Source organism: Onychostoma macrolepis, chromosome 11 (genome assembly GCF_012432095.1).
Source record: "Onychostoma macrolepis isolate SWU-2019 chromosome 11, ASM1243209v1, whole genome shotgun sequence".
Lineage (NCBI taxonomy): Eukaryota > Metazoa > Chordata > Actinopteri > Cypriniformes > Cyprinidae > Onychostoma > Onychostoma macrolepis.
In genome coordinates, this window is record NC_081165.1 from 24,758,899 (window position 1) to 24,778,327 (window position 19,429).

General features: G+C 35.5%; 1 protein-coding gene across 1 annotated transcript; it reads right to left on the bottom strand.

Annotated features, from left to right (window-relative positions):
- Positions 1–273: 273 nt before the first annotated feature.
- Positions 274–18,488, bottom strand: rtel1 (regulator of telomere elongation helicase 1). Its single transcript, XM_058792440.1, is given in 34 exon segments — positions 274–498; positions 595–720; positions 818–1,039; positions 2,046–2,168; positions 2,277–2,414; positions 2,567–2,740; positions 2,743–2,761; positions 3,181–3,276; positions 3,759–3,916; positions 4,776–4,944; positions 5,036–5,159; positions 5,246–5,361; positions 6,770–6,916; positions 7,004–7,081; positions 7,206–7,283; positions 8,297–8,382; positions 8,486–8,526; positions 9,561–9,674; positions 9,762–9,894; positions 10,165–10,246; positions 11,008–11,079; positions 11,166–11,221; positions 11,323–11,420; positions 11,520–11,598; positions 11,720–11,758; positions 11,974–12,127; positions 12,242–12,307; positions 13,026–13,110; positions 13,284–13,359; positions 13,494–13,554; positions 15,746–15,827; positions 16,254–16,347; positions 16,479–16,677; positions 18,146–18,488. Coding segments are annotated over 34 exon segments (3,543 nt in total). The 5' UTR covers positions 18,248–18,488; the 3' UTR covers positions 274–442.
- Positions 18,489–19,429: the final 941 nt, after the last annotated feature.

Sequence of the window (19,429 nt, forward strand, 5' to 3'; positions counted from 1 at the left end):
AAGCTTTTTTTATATAACACATTTGGTCTAATATCTTTTCTCAAGAGAATACATTTTAATCATTAAGAATAAAAAATGTAGTACATAAAATATAAATAAAAAAATATATAGTAATACAGTAAAATAGTGCTACTTAATGGTAAAGGGAAGATAAAATGTTCAGATGCCAAATCACTCACATGCTATTTATCATTTATTTATTTTTTTAACATTAATAAAAAAGAACTTGAAAAAACACCATTTAAAAGAAGTATAAAGTTCTTTTATTTATTTAAAAAATTAATGTAAAGTGTTTATTGACAAAATATAATTACATATAACAAATATCAGGGTTTTTTTTTCAACATTCTCCTGCTTAAATCTCTTCATGCATGGTATATGTAAAAAACTATGAAGATACTGATATCTTAGAGCAGCTTAGAGAAATATCTTAGAGCAGCATTCATGAAAAAAAGGATGATATCTTGCTTTGAGTCTTTCCTGTAGATAATGGAGATGCTGCAACGAAAAATAACAATTAAGAATGATTAGCATATTTATCTACCATCCCAGTTGCAGAATACAATATTTACACACAAGTATTACAAAGAATACCTTGATTTAGTTGACTTGATCCCATGTCTGCTAAATCCTGGTTTGCAACAGAATCATTTCCGGTCAAGGATTTTAACAGCTCACCGAACTGCTTCCTGTGCTGTGGTCGAATGAGCACAGTCAACCCTAGACCAGACCCAACAAGTTCAGCCTCTTTCCCAACAGATACCGGTTTAATAAAAAATTTAAAAGGTTATGATGAATCTAAAAGAAACAGACTAACGTTCTAGTAGAGCGATGTCTTCATCTCTCTCAGTCAATAAACTCACAACAGTTGACACCATCTGTTCATAATTGTTTGATGTTTTATAGGCCTGCAAGGCCAAAAACATCTGACGGGTTTTTTCTGCACCGATGGCCTGTTTAATGTCTGACAGCAGAGAGGAGCACGACAGACCTTCTTTGATGGATGTTTGTGGCTTCTGGACTTCACTTCTCACATTCACTGTAAAAATTTCCAAAAACAATTTCTAAAAAGTACAAACGTCTGCATCAAGAATAGGGTGGCAATTCCTGTAACACCAAAAAGGAGGACACTATGCAAGATTTGAAGCCAGAATAAAAACTGAAAAATAATCCTAAAGCAGTAACAAAAAATAAACTTTTCCATTTAATAGACAATATTTTTCCCCTTTATGAGGGCAAATTTTCTAAACTTATTAAATGTATACATCATCTTTCATGTAAATTCAATAAATTCAGTTAGAATAATAAGACAGTAGGGCATCAAAATCAATAAAATCTATCTTTGTATCACAAAAGTGCATCTAGATTTCTACATTTCGATGCATTTACACAGACTGTTTAATGCTGATGCCACAAATGCATTTACCCTGCAGTTAAAATTCATAAATAATGTTAGGAGATGAATGCGTTAGATATAAAATAAACTGAATACAGAATTATGAAGCTTTAAATATGAAACTAAAACCATCAGTAGGTGGCGACAAGTCATATTAAGCCAGTCACTGATTCACTCATTCAATCAATTCGTTCAAAATGGCCGATTCATTTAGAAATTAAGCAAGTGACTCTATTTCGGAATTGCATACTAGCATACTACTCTTACTAGTATGCACTTTTGAATTTAGCAACTGTCTTCATGAATGGCTTATTGAATCACTGACTCACCTGATTTGTTCAAAAACGCTGACTCATTCAGATACAAAACACTGCGTTGATCAGTGATGCAATGTTGGCAAAACAGAGCAAAACAGCCATATTGACAATTTAGCATATAAAGTGTATGTCGCTTAATTTTAACTTGATTTGTTTTATTTATTTAGAATATTAGCCATTGTATAAAATATAAAACAGTAGTCTTAAAAAGAGGATAAATGAGCAGCTCAAGCATTCGCCAATAGACAGACGTGGTGTTTTAAAACTGGACGGATGGCCACCCTATACAAGACCTTTTTAATTGCAGTTAATACCAATAAACTCCAATATACCTCCAATTTTACCATCCCCACCGTTGAGTTCTGCGGTTCTCAGGTGAGAACCACCTTGGTTCAGCTGTTGACTCGAATTCAGCTGCTCACTGGGTGGATTCACAGGTGACATCTCAGTTTTCACTAGAAAAGGAAAACATAAAACAATGTTATTTATCATTATGGAGAGAAAAAAATCAGTTCTAAAAGTTTCCTGTAACTGTTATACACTATTTACAAGTCAGATGTTACCTGTGTTCTGCCTGAGAGCCTCTCGCTCCTCCCTGGGCAGCGAATGCTCTTGTTTATAGCCACAGCCTTCACCTGTGAACTCCAAACAATGCTCATCGAACTCTTTCTTATGGTGTGGACGAATAAATTGATAAAGACCTTGAGAAAAAGAAGATGATGCTCTTTATCTGCCAGTTTTGATTCCAGTCACAATCAGAGACCAGTGAAGGGAATTCAAATGTTAGAAGGCATATTAGTTGAATTAGCAGTGGAAATGTAATTTGCTTGAAGGATGTGTCGTGATTCTGCACCTCTGAGCAGACAGTGTGTGTTGTGGTCTTGTATGAGCGGTTCAGTCACATTAGCAAGAAGGTCACTCAGGTCATTGGTTGTCTTGTAGGACTGCAGCGCCTCCATGATGAGCTTGAAGTTCTCGTGACTCAGGCATCGTCTCAGCTCCATCATGAAAGCTTTGCCTGTTTTACAGTACAGGAAGCCACTGTCTTCTGAAGCACAGCCAGCAGAAGACATAAAATGCATTTCATTTAATACAAAAGAGATGCACAAATCCATTTTGGTAATCCACTAAATTTAAAGGTGAAGTGTGTAATTATCTATGTCACCAAATTTTAAATTGCAAATACAATGTCAGTTTTAGAGGAAACCTATGAATAGCTTAATTGTAGAGTCTACGTGTTTATCTGATCTGGTATTTTAAAAACACTACCATTCATTCATTCATTCATTTATATTATATATATATATATATATATATATATATATAGAACATTTTATATGTCACTTTTTGGATGAATATGAATCTAATCTTTTAATTCAAATTTTTGCATAGTCTTGTAATCAATAGAATAAGGTCTACATACACCAAAAGCATACAACACGCAAAAATTCAATCAAGATCCCTCACCCGCTCTTGAACAACTTTAATTTTCCGTTTCCCACCCCTTGATTCATCATCCAGACGTTTGTCATGCTGGAGGGAAAGAGTCGACAAGCGACTCGCCTGCAGGGTCAAAGACCAATGAGAAAGGGAAAATTAGCAAAAAGATTTGATCACAGTTATTTTACGGCATGAGGAATTTTTTACAGACGTGCACAATGAGCTAAATTGATGAAAGTAGAAAGATCTGAGAAACAGATAAAAAGAGATCATGGTGTCATTCAAAACCCCAATCATGATTTATGAGGTAATTTCTTACCATTCATATCTCATTTATTCAGCAAAAAAAAATCATTTTCTAGGTTATTCACTTCCAATATCTCTGAGAAATGTGAAATCACTGCCTACACCAGTGTTTCTCACACTGAATTGTCCTCTTTTGGACCATTGCCATATACATCCCGTGCACTTTCAATATATGGAAAACAGCTGCTCTGACATTCTGCATTACATATCCTTTTGTGCTAAATGGCAGAAAGAAAATAAAATTGGTTTGGAAAGAGAGCAACTAAATGATTTCTCTAGCGATTTAATTCTTGTCTCACTCTTTCTTCCCCAGGCATGGAGTCTTCCCTCCCTCCTTTGTTGCTTGTGTCATCCAGGGCATCCAGCAGGCTGACTGGTTTCCTTTTACTTGTCATCTCCATCTCATATTGAATGCAAAGTCTGGCCGCTCCATCCCGCCCAGAATGCTCTTCTGACTCTAAAACATCACAATAATTTTAACTGACTCGCACTGAATGTACAAAAGTTTGAAAACAATGATTTTTTAAATCATCAGAGATGATATGCAATTTAATGCATATTTGCAAAATAAATGCATTAATTTCTATTAAAAACATGCACACAAACCCCAAAAATTTGAATGAAAGTATAATCCTGGTTTCTGCATATATATTAAGCACCACAGCATTTTCAGCATTGAAAATAATAATAAATGCTTCTTAAGCACCAAATCAGCATATTAGAATGATTTCTGAAGGATCATGTGACACTGAAGACTGGAGTAATGATGCTGAAAATTCAGTTTTATATTTTAATTTATTTTGTAATAATATTTCACTAAATTAGTGTTTTTACTGTATTTTTGAGCACATGAATGCAGCCTTGGTGAACATAAAAGACTTCATTTAAAACATTTAAAAAACAAAAAACTTAAAAAAATAAATAAAAAACTTTTGACAAGTACAGTAACTGACTGCAATTAAATAAAAATCAATGTCAAAACATCCTCCAAATGATCAAATCTAAGGGTTCTGTCTCCATTAAAAACAGAGTTGTCTCCTAACATTATCTAATGTTAATGTTTAATTGGTTCAATTGGGCTGTTTTATAAATCACAGTCTCAGAATGAGACCAAATTATAATTCATTGCTTAATTACTTGACTTTTTATCGATTACTGTTAAAAAAAAATAAAAATACAGTAGATTCAAGCAGGACATTCATAAAAGTTGGAGACATAAACCTCCAAGATGTGAAATATGTATTAATGAACAGTCATCCAAGAGCCTCAGACCTCATTAAAAGGCCAGAAAAAAGGATGAATAGAGGTGAGCTCACCTAATTTTCTCCTCTTTAGGCTGGGGACGTGCGAGTCTAGTGTTTTGGCCTTTTGAGAGGTGTCACTGAGCCAGACACTCTTAGCAGGACAGCTGGAGCCTGTGTTGAGCGGCCCGGTGTCTGCCTGATTTTTACAGGCCTCTTTTTCTTTCCTAACAGGAACTGGTCTCTGATACACAAATCGACCAAGAAATGTGCATGTCAGCTCTTATTAACAGATTCGTGGAACAGGAAAAAACATAAACAAGAAATGGACTTACGGTTTTTTGGGCCGTCCGAAAGAAATGAGCCGCATCACGGACCATGGTACCAAAGCCATCATAAATCTTAACATACGGCCTCACCCATGAAGGAAGCTGATTACGGGCTTCTGTGCCTTTGAACCTGGAATTATAAACCCAGAACATTAATACCTGCGTACCTGCTCTCCAGTCAAACTGGGGATTGCTGTTGTAGTAAATAGCACTGACCTGTGATCACAGAGGAAAATAGCTCCGTAGTCTTCTTTGTGCCGGATCACTCTGCCAATGGCTTGATTGACGGCTCGAGAGGCCTGCTGTCTGTACCACTCCTGCCCAGACAGATACTAAACAACCAGACAGACCATAAGAACACACAGCTCTACCTGAACCATATGCAGTTCACTGCAGGTTTTCTTTACACCTTGAATACATGTGAGTGTAAACACTTCAAAAAATTACATATGTACTAAATAATACAATATTCAAATAAAATATAAATATTTTAAGGTATTGGTAATTTTTTTTTAAATTTATTTTCACAGATATCTTGAATTATTAATGCATTAATGTGACTCTGGATCATAAAACCAGTCATAAGGGTAAATTTTTTGAAATTGAGATTTATACATCATCTGAAAGCTGAATTAATAAGCTTTCCATAGGACAATATTTGGCTGAGATACAACTATTTGGAAATCTGTAATCTGAGAGTGCAAAAAAAAAACAATATCGAAATATTGAGAAATATTAATATAACTTTAAAGTTGTCCAAATGATGTTCTTAGCAATGCATATTACTAATCAAAAATGAAGTTTTGATATATTTACGGTAGGAAATTTCCAAAATATCTTCATGGAACATGATCTTTACTTAATATACTAATGATTTTTGGCATAAAAGAAAAATTGATCATTTTGACTCATACAATGTATTGTTGGCTATTGCTACAAATATACCCCAGCGACTTAAGACTGGTTTTGTGGTCCAGGGTCAAAAATATAATTTGGGGATTGTATGACATATTTACAACCTAAACTAACCTTGCCATGTCATAAAAGGTCAAAACAGGACATTTTTTCCCTAAGAAATAATAAATATAATATTCAATAAACTACTTTTCAAGAATTTGATTCTTTTACTAAGGAATTTCTCTTCATTATAATATCAGGAAAGTTGTACCATCCTGATATTTTCACTTTATTCCCCAAATATCAAAATGAATTAATTCAGAAAAAAGAAGAAAAAAGACTGCATTCATTTACATTATATGTATGAATTATATCTTTAGTTTATTTCTGAATAAATTAATAAATAATTCATATTTTCACTAGTGTTAAAACGTTTGGGGTGAATACAGTTTTTTTGTTTATCAACATTTATAAAATGTTTCTGCAATTATTTGATCCAAAAGTACAGTAAAAATAGAAATATTGTGAAATATCACAATTTACAAAACTGTTTTCTATATTAATATACATTTTAAAATGTCATTGATTCCTGTGATGTTAAAGCTGAATTTCAGCATCATTACTCCAGCTGTCAGTGTCACATGATCCTTCAGAAACCACTAATATGCTGATTTGCATATTACTTTTGGTCAATTTGACGGATCCTTGCTAAATAAGTATTCATTTCTAAAATATACATATAAAATAAATATAAATAATAGGTTTGAATAATTAATAGATTTTTAATTGAATTAAAATTGTAATAAATAAACATGTTAATATTAAATCTTGAAGAGCAGGTACCTTCACTCCACTAATTTTATTCTTGCACATCTCATCCAGATACTGCATTTTTAGCACCACTCTGGGGTCCATCCTGGGGGGGAAGGGAAGCCCAGTGATCACAACCCCTCGACCGTACGTGTCTGCAAAATCCAACCCCTCGCTTGCCTTGGAAAACAGAAAAAATGTGTTGATGTTACTGGTCTTGGTCCATAATAAAGTATTTTTTATTGCATCAAATATTTATAGTCTCACCTTTCCTCTGCATACGGCAAAGAAGCTGCCTCCGCTGGAGTTTGGGTCATTCACCTTGTCATAATAACCACCGATCACCTGCAAGAGAATCCAGTTTCAGAGCGGCACTGACTGACAGCTTGTGCAGATCAAGCTGTGTTAGCATTATGATAGCATCAATATCAACTCATGCTGAGTGAACAGTTATAGCAATAGCGGTTACCTCTGTAAAAGTGCCTTTACCCCTCGGTTCTACAAACATGGGCTTCACATTCTCAATGCGATCGGCATGTCCATTAGCCTGAGAGAGTGAAGGGAGTGGTGTACAGTTGGCAAAAGAGGAACAAGGTAATCACAAAATCTACATCAATTTTACCCTAAAAAAGGAAACTTGTAAAAAAAATAAAAATAAAAATGCTTGTAAAATAGCATTTCATTTAATTCACAATAAACAGGGTTTCTGCAGGTTTTATGAAGGTAATTTAAGACTTTTATAACCTTTTTGAGGCCAAATAAAGCAAATTTAAGGAATAAATTGAATGGAATGCAATACATCAATATGGCCTCTAAATGTAAATGTCTTGTGTTAACAGTGCTTCAAAGTTTGAAAATACAGCTGTCAACAATTCTTCATTACTTTTTAATTCATAGTACTAAAAAAAAGCTTATGGTTTAAATAGCTTTGCTGCCAATCGTTATTATGCAAATAGCTTTTACTGTACCTTCTGCAAAAAAAGTGACATTCGGTATTTTTCTTTTTCTTTTCAGGGCAAATATAAGAAAGAAGTCTTGACTTATGACAAATGGATCAATACGTGAATTTATGAATAAAACAAGAACAAATATCTGCCAATGGGCTCAGAAAAATTTACTTAATTCAAAGGGAAAACAAGTTTTAATTCCCGATTGATAGTTTTAAACATGAACAGTTTCTCAGAAAACAAGACTTCAAATCTTCACTCTACATCTCAAGCAAATATATCCTGATGTAAGGATATTTGTATTGGAAAACAAAAACACTGCGGAAAATATTTTTGCAGTGCATGAAACATTGAATGGCATGACTTTATGAAATTAAGACTTTCTGTTCCAATTTAAGGACTTAATTTGTGGAGGGGTGAATTAAGACTTTTGAAGACATGCAGAAACCCAATGAATCAGCAGAACCAGTTCACAAATATGCCTAAACAATGTTATTCCTAATAAAAATCATAGCTTATTTGAATTGATGTATTTGAATTGTTGAGTCAGCTACATATTTTTCCTCACAGGTAATTGCAGCTTTATTGCGGTCAGACTGAAATACAAGCTCACCCTCCAGAACTCCAGAGTCTTATCCATCACCGGATACGAGGGGAAGAACACCAGCAGTCCATGAGGCACCACCCGTGCCAGATTGACTGCAAAGCCAATAATAATCATTACACTGATAATCATGCTGATCATCAGATTATAACCAATAAGTGATCAGATCAGCTACTGTTTTGTGTAAGGATCTCTCACCCAGAGTGTTTCCCATCGACGACATGTTTTCAGGAACAAACCTTCAAAAACCAAAGAGCCATGTTCACATACTAAACTGAACCTTTTCACACAAACCAGTCATATGGATTCAGAAGACTCTAAACATAGCAAACATGTCACATGAACTGCTTTTACAGCAGTGTTTTAGTATCAGTGAGAAACTACTATAGTTTTTATTAATAGTTTGCATTAGCTTTTATTTGTATATTTTCTGTCTAACCTTTTTTAGTTAAAGTTTTAGTATTTTTGGCATTTTTATTAGTTCTTTGTCCATACAGTTTTTATTATTTTTATTTCAGTTTTAGCTTTAGTTATTTTAGTACATCCAGCTAAACTAAACAAAAATTAGAATTTTGTCCCTGGAATTAAAAAAAAAAATTAGATAACATTTGTCTTTTTGGGCCTTGACAGCCCATGGGCAATATAGATATCACATTTCAGATAAAAATAACAGTAACAGACACTATTACAGTTTTTATTAATATTTTGAATCAGTTTTTATTTTTATATTTTCCATGTTCATTGTAGTTACAATTTTGGTACCAAATTTTGGTTGTTGTGTGTTTGTCATTTTTAGTAATTTTATGTGTCTATATATTTTTTATTAATATTTCAGTTTTTATTTTAGTACATCAAGTTAAACTAAATTAAGAAATATTGCCTTTGAACTAGCTAATACATTTCAGTAAAATGTTTTAGCTAACTACAATAACATTTACATTTAAAATGTAATTTATTCCTGTGATGCAATTTTCAGCATCATTGCTCCAGTCTTCAGTGTCACATGATCCTTCAGAAATCACTCTAATATGCTGATTTGTTGCTCAAGGAACATTTATTATTATTATCAATGTTGAAAACAGTTGAAAGAACAGCATTTATTTGTAATAGAAATCTTTAGTTACTATAAACGTCTTTCCTGTCACTTAAATCAATTGAATTTGTCTTTGCTAAATATATGTACTAAATTACAGACGCCAAACTTTGAATGGCAGTTCTTCCCCTTCAGCAGAGGCAGTTAATTTGACTGAACAACCCTTGATAAAACACTCACCTCCTGTCAAAGGCTGTGCTCAACTGCACGCCGTCTGGACCTTTTTCAATGATACTGACGAAGATCTGATCACGCTGGATGACGTGAGGATTCTCCAAGGATACAGGGAAAGGACTGCAGAAAAATCAGCAGTGAATTAGCACCCAACCCACATCAACTCATAAACCTCAGAGGGGACAGCTAGAGGAGAAGAGCACTAACATTTGCATTTCACAGGTGAAGGATGAGAGCGGCGAGAGAGTTCCACTGGTCAGAATGATGCTGCGTACTCCCTGTCTGAGCAACTCCTGCATGCTGAACCCCGGAGAAAAACACCAGTAACTCAGCACATTCCCTATAAAATATGCAAACACACTTTCAATCTTTTATAGATTTCTCAGGCATACAAGTTTAACGTGCAAGTTCACTTTTTTCGGCATTTCTTTGTGGAATCTGCATGTATGTGCACCAAGGCAACAAACACTTCTAATATTGAAGCAATAATAACTCTCCTCTCAGATTCTCCATGACTTGGAAACTGCACAAAAACAGGTTTTCCAGAATATCAAACCCCTTTTGAAAGCACATTTACTAAACATGAGGTTTCTCAGAGATTGAGCAATACCTTGTTTTTTGGTAGAGGAGGAAGCCCATACATCAGTCATCTGTTTCTTCTTGAAGTTGCTGGTGTCTGGATGAATGTGGACCTGATATGAGACAGATTCAGGAATCAGGAGCAGAGATTGGAAGAGAAACACAATGACTAGAGGAACATATACTATAGAATCCAATAATCTGGGGTCAGTAAGATCATTTAATGTTTTTGAGAGAAAACTTATGCTCAACAAGGATCAAACATACAGCAGAAACTGTAATACTGTGAAACATCATTACACTTTAAAATGACTGTTTTCTATTTTAATATATTTTCAATTATAATATATTCTTTTGATGCAAAGCTGAATTTTCAGCCTCATTACTCCAGTCTTCCATGCCACATGATCCTTCAGAAATCATTCTAATATGCTGATTTGCTGTTCAAGAAACATTTATGATTATTACCAATAGTGAAAACAGTTTTGCTGCTTAATATTTTTGTGGATTTTTTTTTATCCTGGCTTTTATCCATTATTCAAAACAGAAATCTTTTGTAACATTCTAAATGTCTTTACTATTTTTTTGTTTGATCAATTTAATGCATCCTTGCTGAAAAAAAAGTATTAATTTCTTTCCAAAAAGTTAGATGGAATGGGATGTATGCATGATGGAATTTCACATTAAAACTCAGGACAAAACCACAACTTGAACTGGCCTTAATTTTAAAAACAGCAACATCTCCGCTCTTAAAATAATCAGAGATATAAATGTACCATTTGACTTGACTGGAGAAAACCTAAAACCTGATGTGTTCAGACAACTTCATGTTCTGATGAAGACAGCATGAATATGAAAATCAATTGGAGCAAACCTTAAACTCCTTCATGCTGTTTCCCATCTGTGATGTCTTGCTGCCCTCTGGAGGTTCAGCCACAAACACCAGCTGAATAACGATAAAGAAACAAACATAATAAATATAGAACAAAAATACAGAAAACAGCCAACTGATCCCTTTAACATGCTCCTGACCTGGATTATATCCGCCACTTTCTGTAGACCACTAGTGTTCATAAAGACACCAGGCCCTGCAAAAAAAATAATGACATATGTGCATCAAAGCTGCACTAATAAACAGAAAAAGTCAATTATATTGAGGATTTGTAAAGACCATTTCGTAAACACTCACTCCCTGCTAAATATCCTGTGATCTGCTCCATGGCTTCCACCACAGCTATTTTAGTATCAGAGTTCACATGAGCCGTTTGAAAAAGCTCATATATGAAACTTTAAGAGAGGAAGAGACAGAATATTAGCTGTTGTGTATTTTTACTGTCAATATATCAAGGTCATGGATACACATTTGCAGCACTGAACTCCACTGACCTGCCAGGTTTGGTGATTCCTTGATTATTCGCTGGCATCTCAAAACCGTTAATGGAAGATTCCAGATCCATCAAAATTTCTGAAAGATTATTAAGTTGTGCGTTGAGGAAAATGTTTTTCTTTATACTGAAAAATGGATTCCAAACAACTCTGTAAGCATAATACTGTACTACAATATTAACTTTTAAAATGCAACCTACGTTTTATTTTTGCAATTGTGGTAATATCCAGTTTCAATCCTGCAAAATAATACATATATGATAAAAACAAGGGAGTTAATTATAAGGAGTATATATCATGCATGTATGAGTTACAATATATACACACACACACACACACACACACACACACACATATATACACATATATATATATAAATAATTTCATATAATATTTAAAATATATACACAATATTTTGAATAGGAAAAGAAAATCTTGACAAATATAAACTAACCAGAGTTCAGTGATTCCACATTAAAATCTTCAGCAGAATCTGCTTTGCTGATGTCTGAGGCTTGTTCCCGCAGCAGTCGATCCACGGCCTCAATGGCAGAAATCAGGTCGTAAGGGGTGAGGTCAAACGAGGTGGACTCTTCACACATCTTCTCCTGATAATGCAGACAAATAGTAGAATATAAATATAAAAAAGCAAGCACACAGAACTGCATAATTTCACATGCTGAATGACTTTGAGGTCCCAAAAAACATTATAAGATACTTACAACATTATGAGCCTCATCAAAAATAACCACAGCTCCTTTCAGCTCTATGTTGTGTGCTCTTCGACTCTGTGAATCAACAAAAATCAATTTAGAATAAAATCAAACAGATCTATCCCAGAAAAACACACAACAAATAAATGAAGTTCTAAACGTAGGTTTGGGAGGAGCCTAATCATTCAGTCCTGTCAATCATCACGAGCCTACAGTATATAACCAGCAGTCATTGCGCCGTCCCAGCGACAATTCTTCCAGCACCCCATCTCCTCCTCTATTTCTGTCATACTCCCTCTATGTAGTGCCGTAATGGGGGGTTGAACTCTGAGCTCAAGCCGAGCCTAGGGTTCCTGCCTCCATCGAGGACAGCAAGCCAATTCGTACCATTAACCATCAGGACCGGAAGGACAGACGAACTCGTGGAGAAATATATAATGATTACAACATAAAGGGGTAGTCGTGGCCTAATGGTTAAGGAGTCGGGCTTGTAACCTGAAGGTTGCCGGTTTGATTCTCGCGCCGGCAGGAATTGAAGGTGGGGATTGTGAATGAACAGCACTCTCTCCACCTTCGATACCATGACTAAGGTGCCCTTGAGCAAAGCACCGAACCCCTACAGGTTTGGAACGACATGAAGGTGAGTAATTCATGACAGAATTTTCATTTTTGGGTGAAATAACCCTTTAAATGCAGTCTTGGTTAGTATAAGAGACTTTCTTCAAAACCATTAAAAAAAAAAATGAACAGTAGTGTATTTAAAGTGATGATATCGGCAGGATAAATGTCTCACCTTTGGGTCAAGCAGGTAGTTGTATGGCATGAAGATGACATCAGCGTGTTGTTTAAGTGAGCGTGACAGGTAGTATGGACAAACTCTACAGGAACAAACAGTCTGATCAATGTCCCTCAACCCTTACAAACACTCAAAAAGAAAATACTCACACTGGAAATATGTCAGATGCTGCATCAGCAGATTTAAGATGTTTTAAACGCAACTATTTATTTCAGTGCTGCAGTCAAGGCCATGAAACAGCATGCAGAGTCTCACCTTTGCTTTTTGCCTATTTTTACAAGATCTTCCACATCCAGAACAGAGTTCATGATCTCTTTGTCAGTGCTTTTCTCTAAAAAGGAACAAAACAAAAAGAAAGAGTCAACAGTTTCTATTTATAAGCAGATTCAGAAATTAACAATCAAAGCCATTATAACTTTATAACACAAAGCTCTGCTGGTACGTCATGAATGTTAGTCTTCATACCATCAACATTGTTGTAAAAGGCACAGGAGCGAGACGATACTTTTGCTCTGCACATGTGAACCTTGAAATAAGACATAATGCTTTCATTAATATGGTGCAGAGGTATACCTCTAGCATACATACATATATATATATATATATACACAGTGGGTACGGAAAGTATTCAGACCCCCTTAAATTTTCCACTCTTTGTTATATTGCAGCCATTTGCTTAAATCATTTAAGTTCATTTTTTTTCCTCAATGTACACACAGCACCCCAGAAAAACAGAATTGTTGACATTTTTGCAGATTTATTAAAAAAAAACAAAAAAAAACAGAAATATCACATGGTCCTAAGTATTCAGACCCTTTGCTGTGACACTCATATATTTAACTCAGGTGCTGTCCATTTCTTCTGATCATCCTTGAGATGGTTCTACACCGTCATTTGAGTCCAGCTTGATTATACCGATTGGACTTGATTAGGAAAGCCACACACCTGTCTATATAAGACCTTACAGCTCTCAGTGCATGTCAGAGCAAATGAGAATCATGAGGTCAAAGGAACTGCCTGAAGAGCTCAGAGACAGAATTGTGGCAAGGCACAGATCTGGTCAAGGTTACAAAAAAATTTCTGCTGCACTTAAGGTTCCTAAGAGCACAGTGACCTCCATAATCCTTAAATGGAAGAACGTTTGGGACGACCAGAACCCTTCCTAGAGCTGGCCGTTCGGCCAAACTGAGCTATCGGGGGAGAGGAGCCTTGCTGAGAGAGGTAAAGAAGAACCCAAAGATCATTGTGGCTGAGCTCCAGAGATGCAGTCGGGAGATGGGAGAAAGTTGTAGAAAGTCAACCATCACTGCAGCCCTCCACCAGTCGGGGCTTTATGGCAGAGTGGCCCAACGGAAGCCTCTCCTCAGTGCAAGACACATGAAAGCCTGCATGGAGTTTGCTAAAAAACACCTGAATAAGATTCTCTGGTCTGATGAGACCAAGATAGAACATTTTGGCCTTAATTCTTAATTCTAAACCAGGCACTGCTCCTCACCTGTCCAATACAGTCCCAACAGTGAAGCATGGTGGTGGCAGCATCATGCTGTGGGGGTGTTTTTCAGCTGCAGGGACAGGACGACTGGTTGCAATCGAGGGAAAGATGAATGCGGCCAAGTACAGGCATATCCTGGACAAAAACCTTCTCCAGAGTGCTCAGGACCTCAGACTGGGCCGAAGGTTTACCTTCCAACAAGACAATGACCCTAAGCACACAGCTAAAATAACGAAGGAGTGGCTTCACAACAACTCCGTGACTGTTCTTGAATGGCCCAGCCAGAGCCCTGACTTAAACCCAATTGAGCATCTCTGGAGAGACCTAAAATGGCTGTCCACCAACGCTACCATCCAACCTGACAGAACTGGAGAGGATCTGCAAGGAGGAATGGCAGGGGATCCCCAAATCCAGGTGTGAAAAACTTGTTGCATCTTTCCCAAAAAGACTCATGGCTGTATTAGATCAAAAGGGTGCTTCTACTAAATACTGAGCAAAGGGTCTGAATACTTAGGACCACGTGATATTTCAGTTTTTCTTTTTTAATAAATCTGCAAAAATGTCAACAATTCTGTGTTTTTCTGTCAATATGGGGTGCTGTGTGTACATTAATGAGGGAAAAAAAAAAAAGAACTTAAATGATTTTAGCAAATGGCTGCAATATAACAGAGTGAAAAATTTAAGGGGGTCTGAATACTTTCCGTACCCACTGTGTGTGTGTATATATGTGTGTGTGTGTGCGCGCGCGTTTTTGTGACAAATGAGGACATAAATTTGTATAATGACAAGGGTATGACAGGTATTACAAGGAGAAGGTTACTTTTCAGGACATTACCCCATGTCCCCACTTTTCAAAACGCTTATAAATCACACAGAATGGAGTGTATTGAAAATCTGAAATAGCAGAAAGTTTCCTGTGAGGGGTAGGGTTAGGTGTAGGGTTGGTGTAGGGCAATAGCACATACAGTTTGTACAGTATAAAAACCATTACGCCTATGGGATGTCCCCACTTTTCACAAAAACAAACGTGTGTGTGTATGTATGTATGCATGTATGTATATATACATATATATATATATACACAAACAACTAAAAACACAGAAAATGCAAAAACAATTACCAAAATTTAAATAAATATGGAAAATACAACAATAAAAACTGATTTTAAATATTCTTAAAGCCTATTACAGTATCTCACTTATACTAAAATAACAGTGGATCATACCTTAATGTGGTTACTTTCATGACGCATCACTTCCTGGTTTATGCATAGCTGTTCTCTAGATCCTAAAACACAAATCTTTGGCCTGCAATCAAGAACAATACAATCTGTTATTGAAAAATCTAAATAAAATCATTTTTAATCAGCAAGAATGCTTAAATGTTTCTTGAACAGCAAATCAGCATATCAGAATGATTTCTGAAGGATCACATGACACTGAAGATTGGAGTAATGATGCTGAAAATTCAACATTGCATCACTATGAATAAATTACATTTGAAAATATATTAAAATAGCAAAAAGTTATTTTAAATTGTAATAATATTTCACAATATTACTGTATTTGTTTTTATTAAAACGGCAGTGCATGCATTACAGAAAACGTTGAAAAACCTTTTAGCAGTATGTAATGTTTTTCATTACCGGTATATGTTTTCACATCTTAATGTGATAATAAATGGCTGAGTGCACAATATCCTTTGAATATGTGATATTAATTCAGACAGCTGACCTGTATGATGTGTTCTTCAGTTCACTGATGACTTGCGTAAGCTGTGAATGGGTTCTGGATGCATATATGATCTTGGGGATGTCTGTGTAATACGCTAAAATATTAAGGAAAGACAAAACTCAGGATTATGACACTTGTTTTTTGAAGTACAACTCCTAACGTTGTCCAGCATGTAAACCGTCAAAGGAATTTAGTTTATAAGTCATATCAGTGTAAGGACAATACTTGGAGTGTCTCCGTCGGTGGCTGCTGTTCCCCATGATGACATTGGCCTGTCAGGGAACAGCTCCGCACCTCCCATTCTCTCTGCTATCTTGCGGGCAGAGATGGTGTCTTTGAAGTGCTCTCTCCACGCCAGCGCTGAACACAGCAGACAGAGCGTTTTACCTGTGCCAGTGGGACTTTCAAGAACTCCATTCATTTTCTGAAAGAATACAAGGGCATGTCATACCATTAATAGGCAATGAATGGAACAATGTGACCTTACAGGAAGACTTTAAAACCTTTATTGCATTAGATTAATTTGTACTGCCTTCATATTATACATGAATCAAAGGGTAAGTAAAACAAAAATGTCATTCCACCTTCAGGAGAATGTCATTTACAATGATATTTTACCTCTAATAGAAAAAAGTTATTTAACTTTCCGAAAACAACAAAAAGTGGCAGACGTTGTACAGTTTCGGCTCTGTTCAATCTTTAATACACCTTAACCCTTGTGCGTAATTAATTTTGGTTGTTTTAATGCAAACAGCATAAAATGTGTATTTTTACACTTACTAAGGATCCACACTGAAACGGCAATATTTTATCCTAGTGCCACTGAAGCATAAAAGTATGCACTCTTTGTTAATAGGCTTTCAATCTTTTGGCAAGGCTACAACATATTTACTATTTCTAATTTTTTGACTATTTTCCACCTGATGAAACCATTTTCTCTGGCCTATAAAGAATAGCCTCACTTTTTACCTGTTTTCTGCTTCTGCTGAGAGAAAAAAAAAATTAATTTATGTAATTATAATTCTGTGGATGTCAGAGTGTGGTTTGTATGTGTCTACTGTGAAAAGTGTGTATGAATTGTAGTTTTTTTTTTGCTTTTTTTTAATAAATCTGACACTGCACATAAATAATAATGCATTAAAATACATGTTGTTGCTAATCACTAACATATACACAGCTGTAATAATCCAAAAGAAAATCTGCTTAGTATTTAGTATGACAACAGTGCCAAGTTGGTAACAAGATTCATATCAGTGAAAGCAGGGGGAAAAAACACTAATATATTTTTACGACTGTTTTTGACATGGACATTTTTGTCCTCTAAGGTCCTCTGTGTAACTTTTTAAACTGACACACGGGGGTTGAATTTAAAGTAGTTGGCAAGTCAAAGCAAAGGGTATTTCAATGACTGTCAAGACTGTAAATGTAGCTGGGATTGTATACACTATATGGACAAAACAAAAGTAAAGTGTTCTAATGAACAGGTTTCCATGAATACAAATCTTAATGTTAAAGCTTATAATGATATTCCAGGGAGTTGTGTGCATCTAATTTTATAGCAATAGTTTGAACATGATGAGTTTTTGGCTCAAGATCTGCATTTAAAGTCACACCAGAGGTGTTCAGCTTGGATTAGGACTTGGCTTTCTGCAGACCAGTCAAGTTCTTCCACACTGACTCAATCATTTCTTTTTGAACCTTGCCTTATACACAGAGGCACTGTCATGTTAGAATAGAAAAGGGTCCTGTCACAACTGTTGCTATAAAATTAGAAGCACACAATTCCCTAGAATATCATTATATGCCACTAAAATGGAAATTACTAAACTGGTCAAAACATGTTCATTAGAAGGTGGTGTCCCAATAATTTTGTCTATAGTGCATGTTCTTACATTCTGCAGGCACTCGATGACTTTGTTCATGTAGTCCTCCTGGCACGGGTATGGAGTGAAGGGAAAGTCCACAGTGACTCCTCTGAGCTTAATAAGAGGCATTTTCCTCCAAAACACACAACTGACCACATGCAAAGAGCTGCACTACAATAGCCACCCACCCTTAACTGTAACCCTAGAGACAAGCACAATCCCTTAACAACGCTCGAAGAAATAATTCATTTTGGTCGGCTGGGGTACAGTGGAACACAACAACATGAAATGCACTAAATTGACATCTTTTTTGACAACTCCAGGAACGCGCCACTTGTTTTCGTCTTCTTCTTCTTCTTCTACTTTTTTTCCGCTTTACATGTAGACTCGGGCCGATCTAAGTGTGATGCTGCCTCCTGCAGGCCGCGCTGGAGAAGCGCAGCCAGTAACTCACATTAGGTCAAGTTGGCGATTTGCTTATACCTGTTGCCTCTAATGCGATAATGCGATAATGCGATAAAATAGATGTAACTTAATATAGCCTTCATTTAAATAAAAAAGTATGGTAATGTTACTGTAACTGTTTAGGTGCTGTGTTGTTTACATTTGTCACACCTAATTATTTTTCAAAGTTTAGGATAACACCTAAAAATGAATAAATTGGTATTATTAAGATATATAAAGAAACATATGATCATAAAAATATGACTTCTAAAAAAACAAACTGGTTTAGTGTCGAGTAAAATAAAAACTGGAAAAAAAATCACTTAATCTGGGATAACATTATGATAAAAATGAACAAATACAATTTTTCAATTCTAATTCCATTTTGCTGTTATCATGTGTATTATATGTAACAAAAAAAAAAAATCCATAAACCAACTAGAATAGGGTTTATTCAGAATGTTTTCATGTTTGTAAGTGGCTGGTTGTTTGCTATTGTTCAATAAAAGTTTAGCCAATTTTAAGGAATCAGAAAAGAGAAGAAAAATGGAATTCAAATAGTGGGAAAAAACGTATTGCAATGTTTACAAAAACATCTGTTACTAGATTTAACAAAGTGACAAAAACAACTAGTCTCACACCATAAACATTGTCAGAATATATGAAGTGTTGCTTCATTCCCAGCATTGTAAGGCAGAGGCGTCTTCTGCATTTTCCTTGAAAGCAAAGAAGGATTTCTCATCACCAGCGCCCAGATCAAACCAATTTAATGCTGTTTCCTGCATTTGGCTGAAATGTTTTCAATATACTTCCCTGTATTCAGGTCTGAATAGTCTGGATCCCTTATCTCTTTCTCTATTGGAGCTC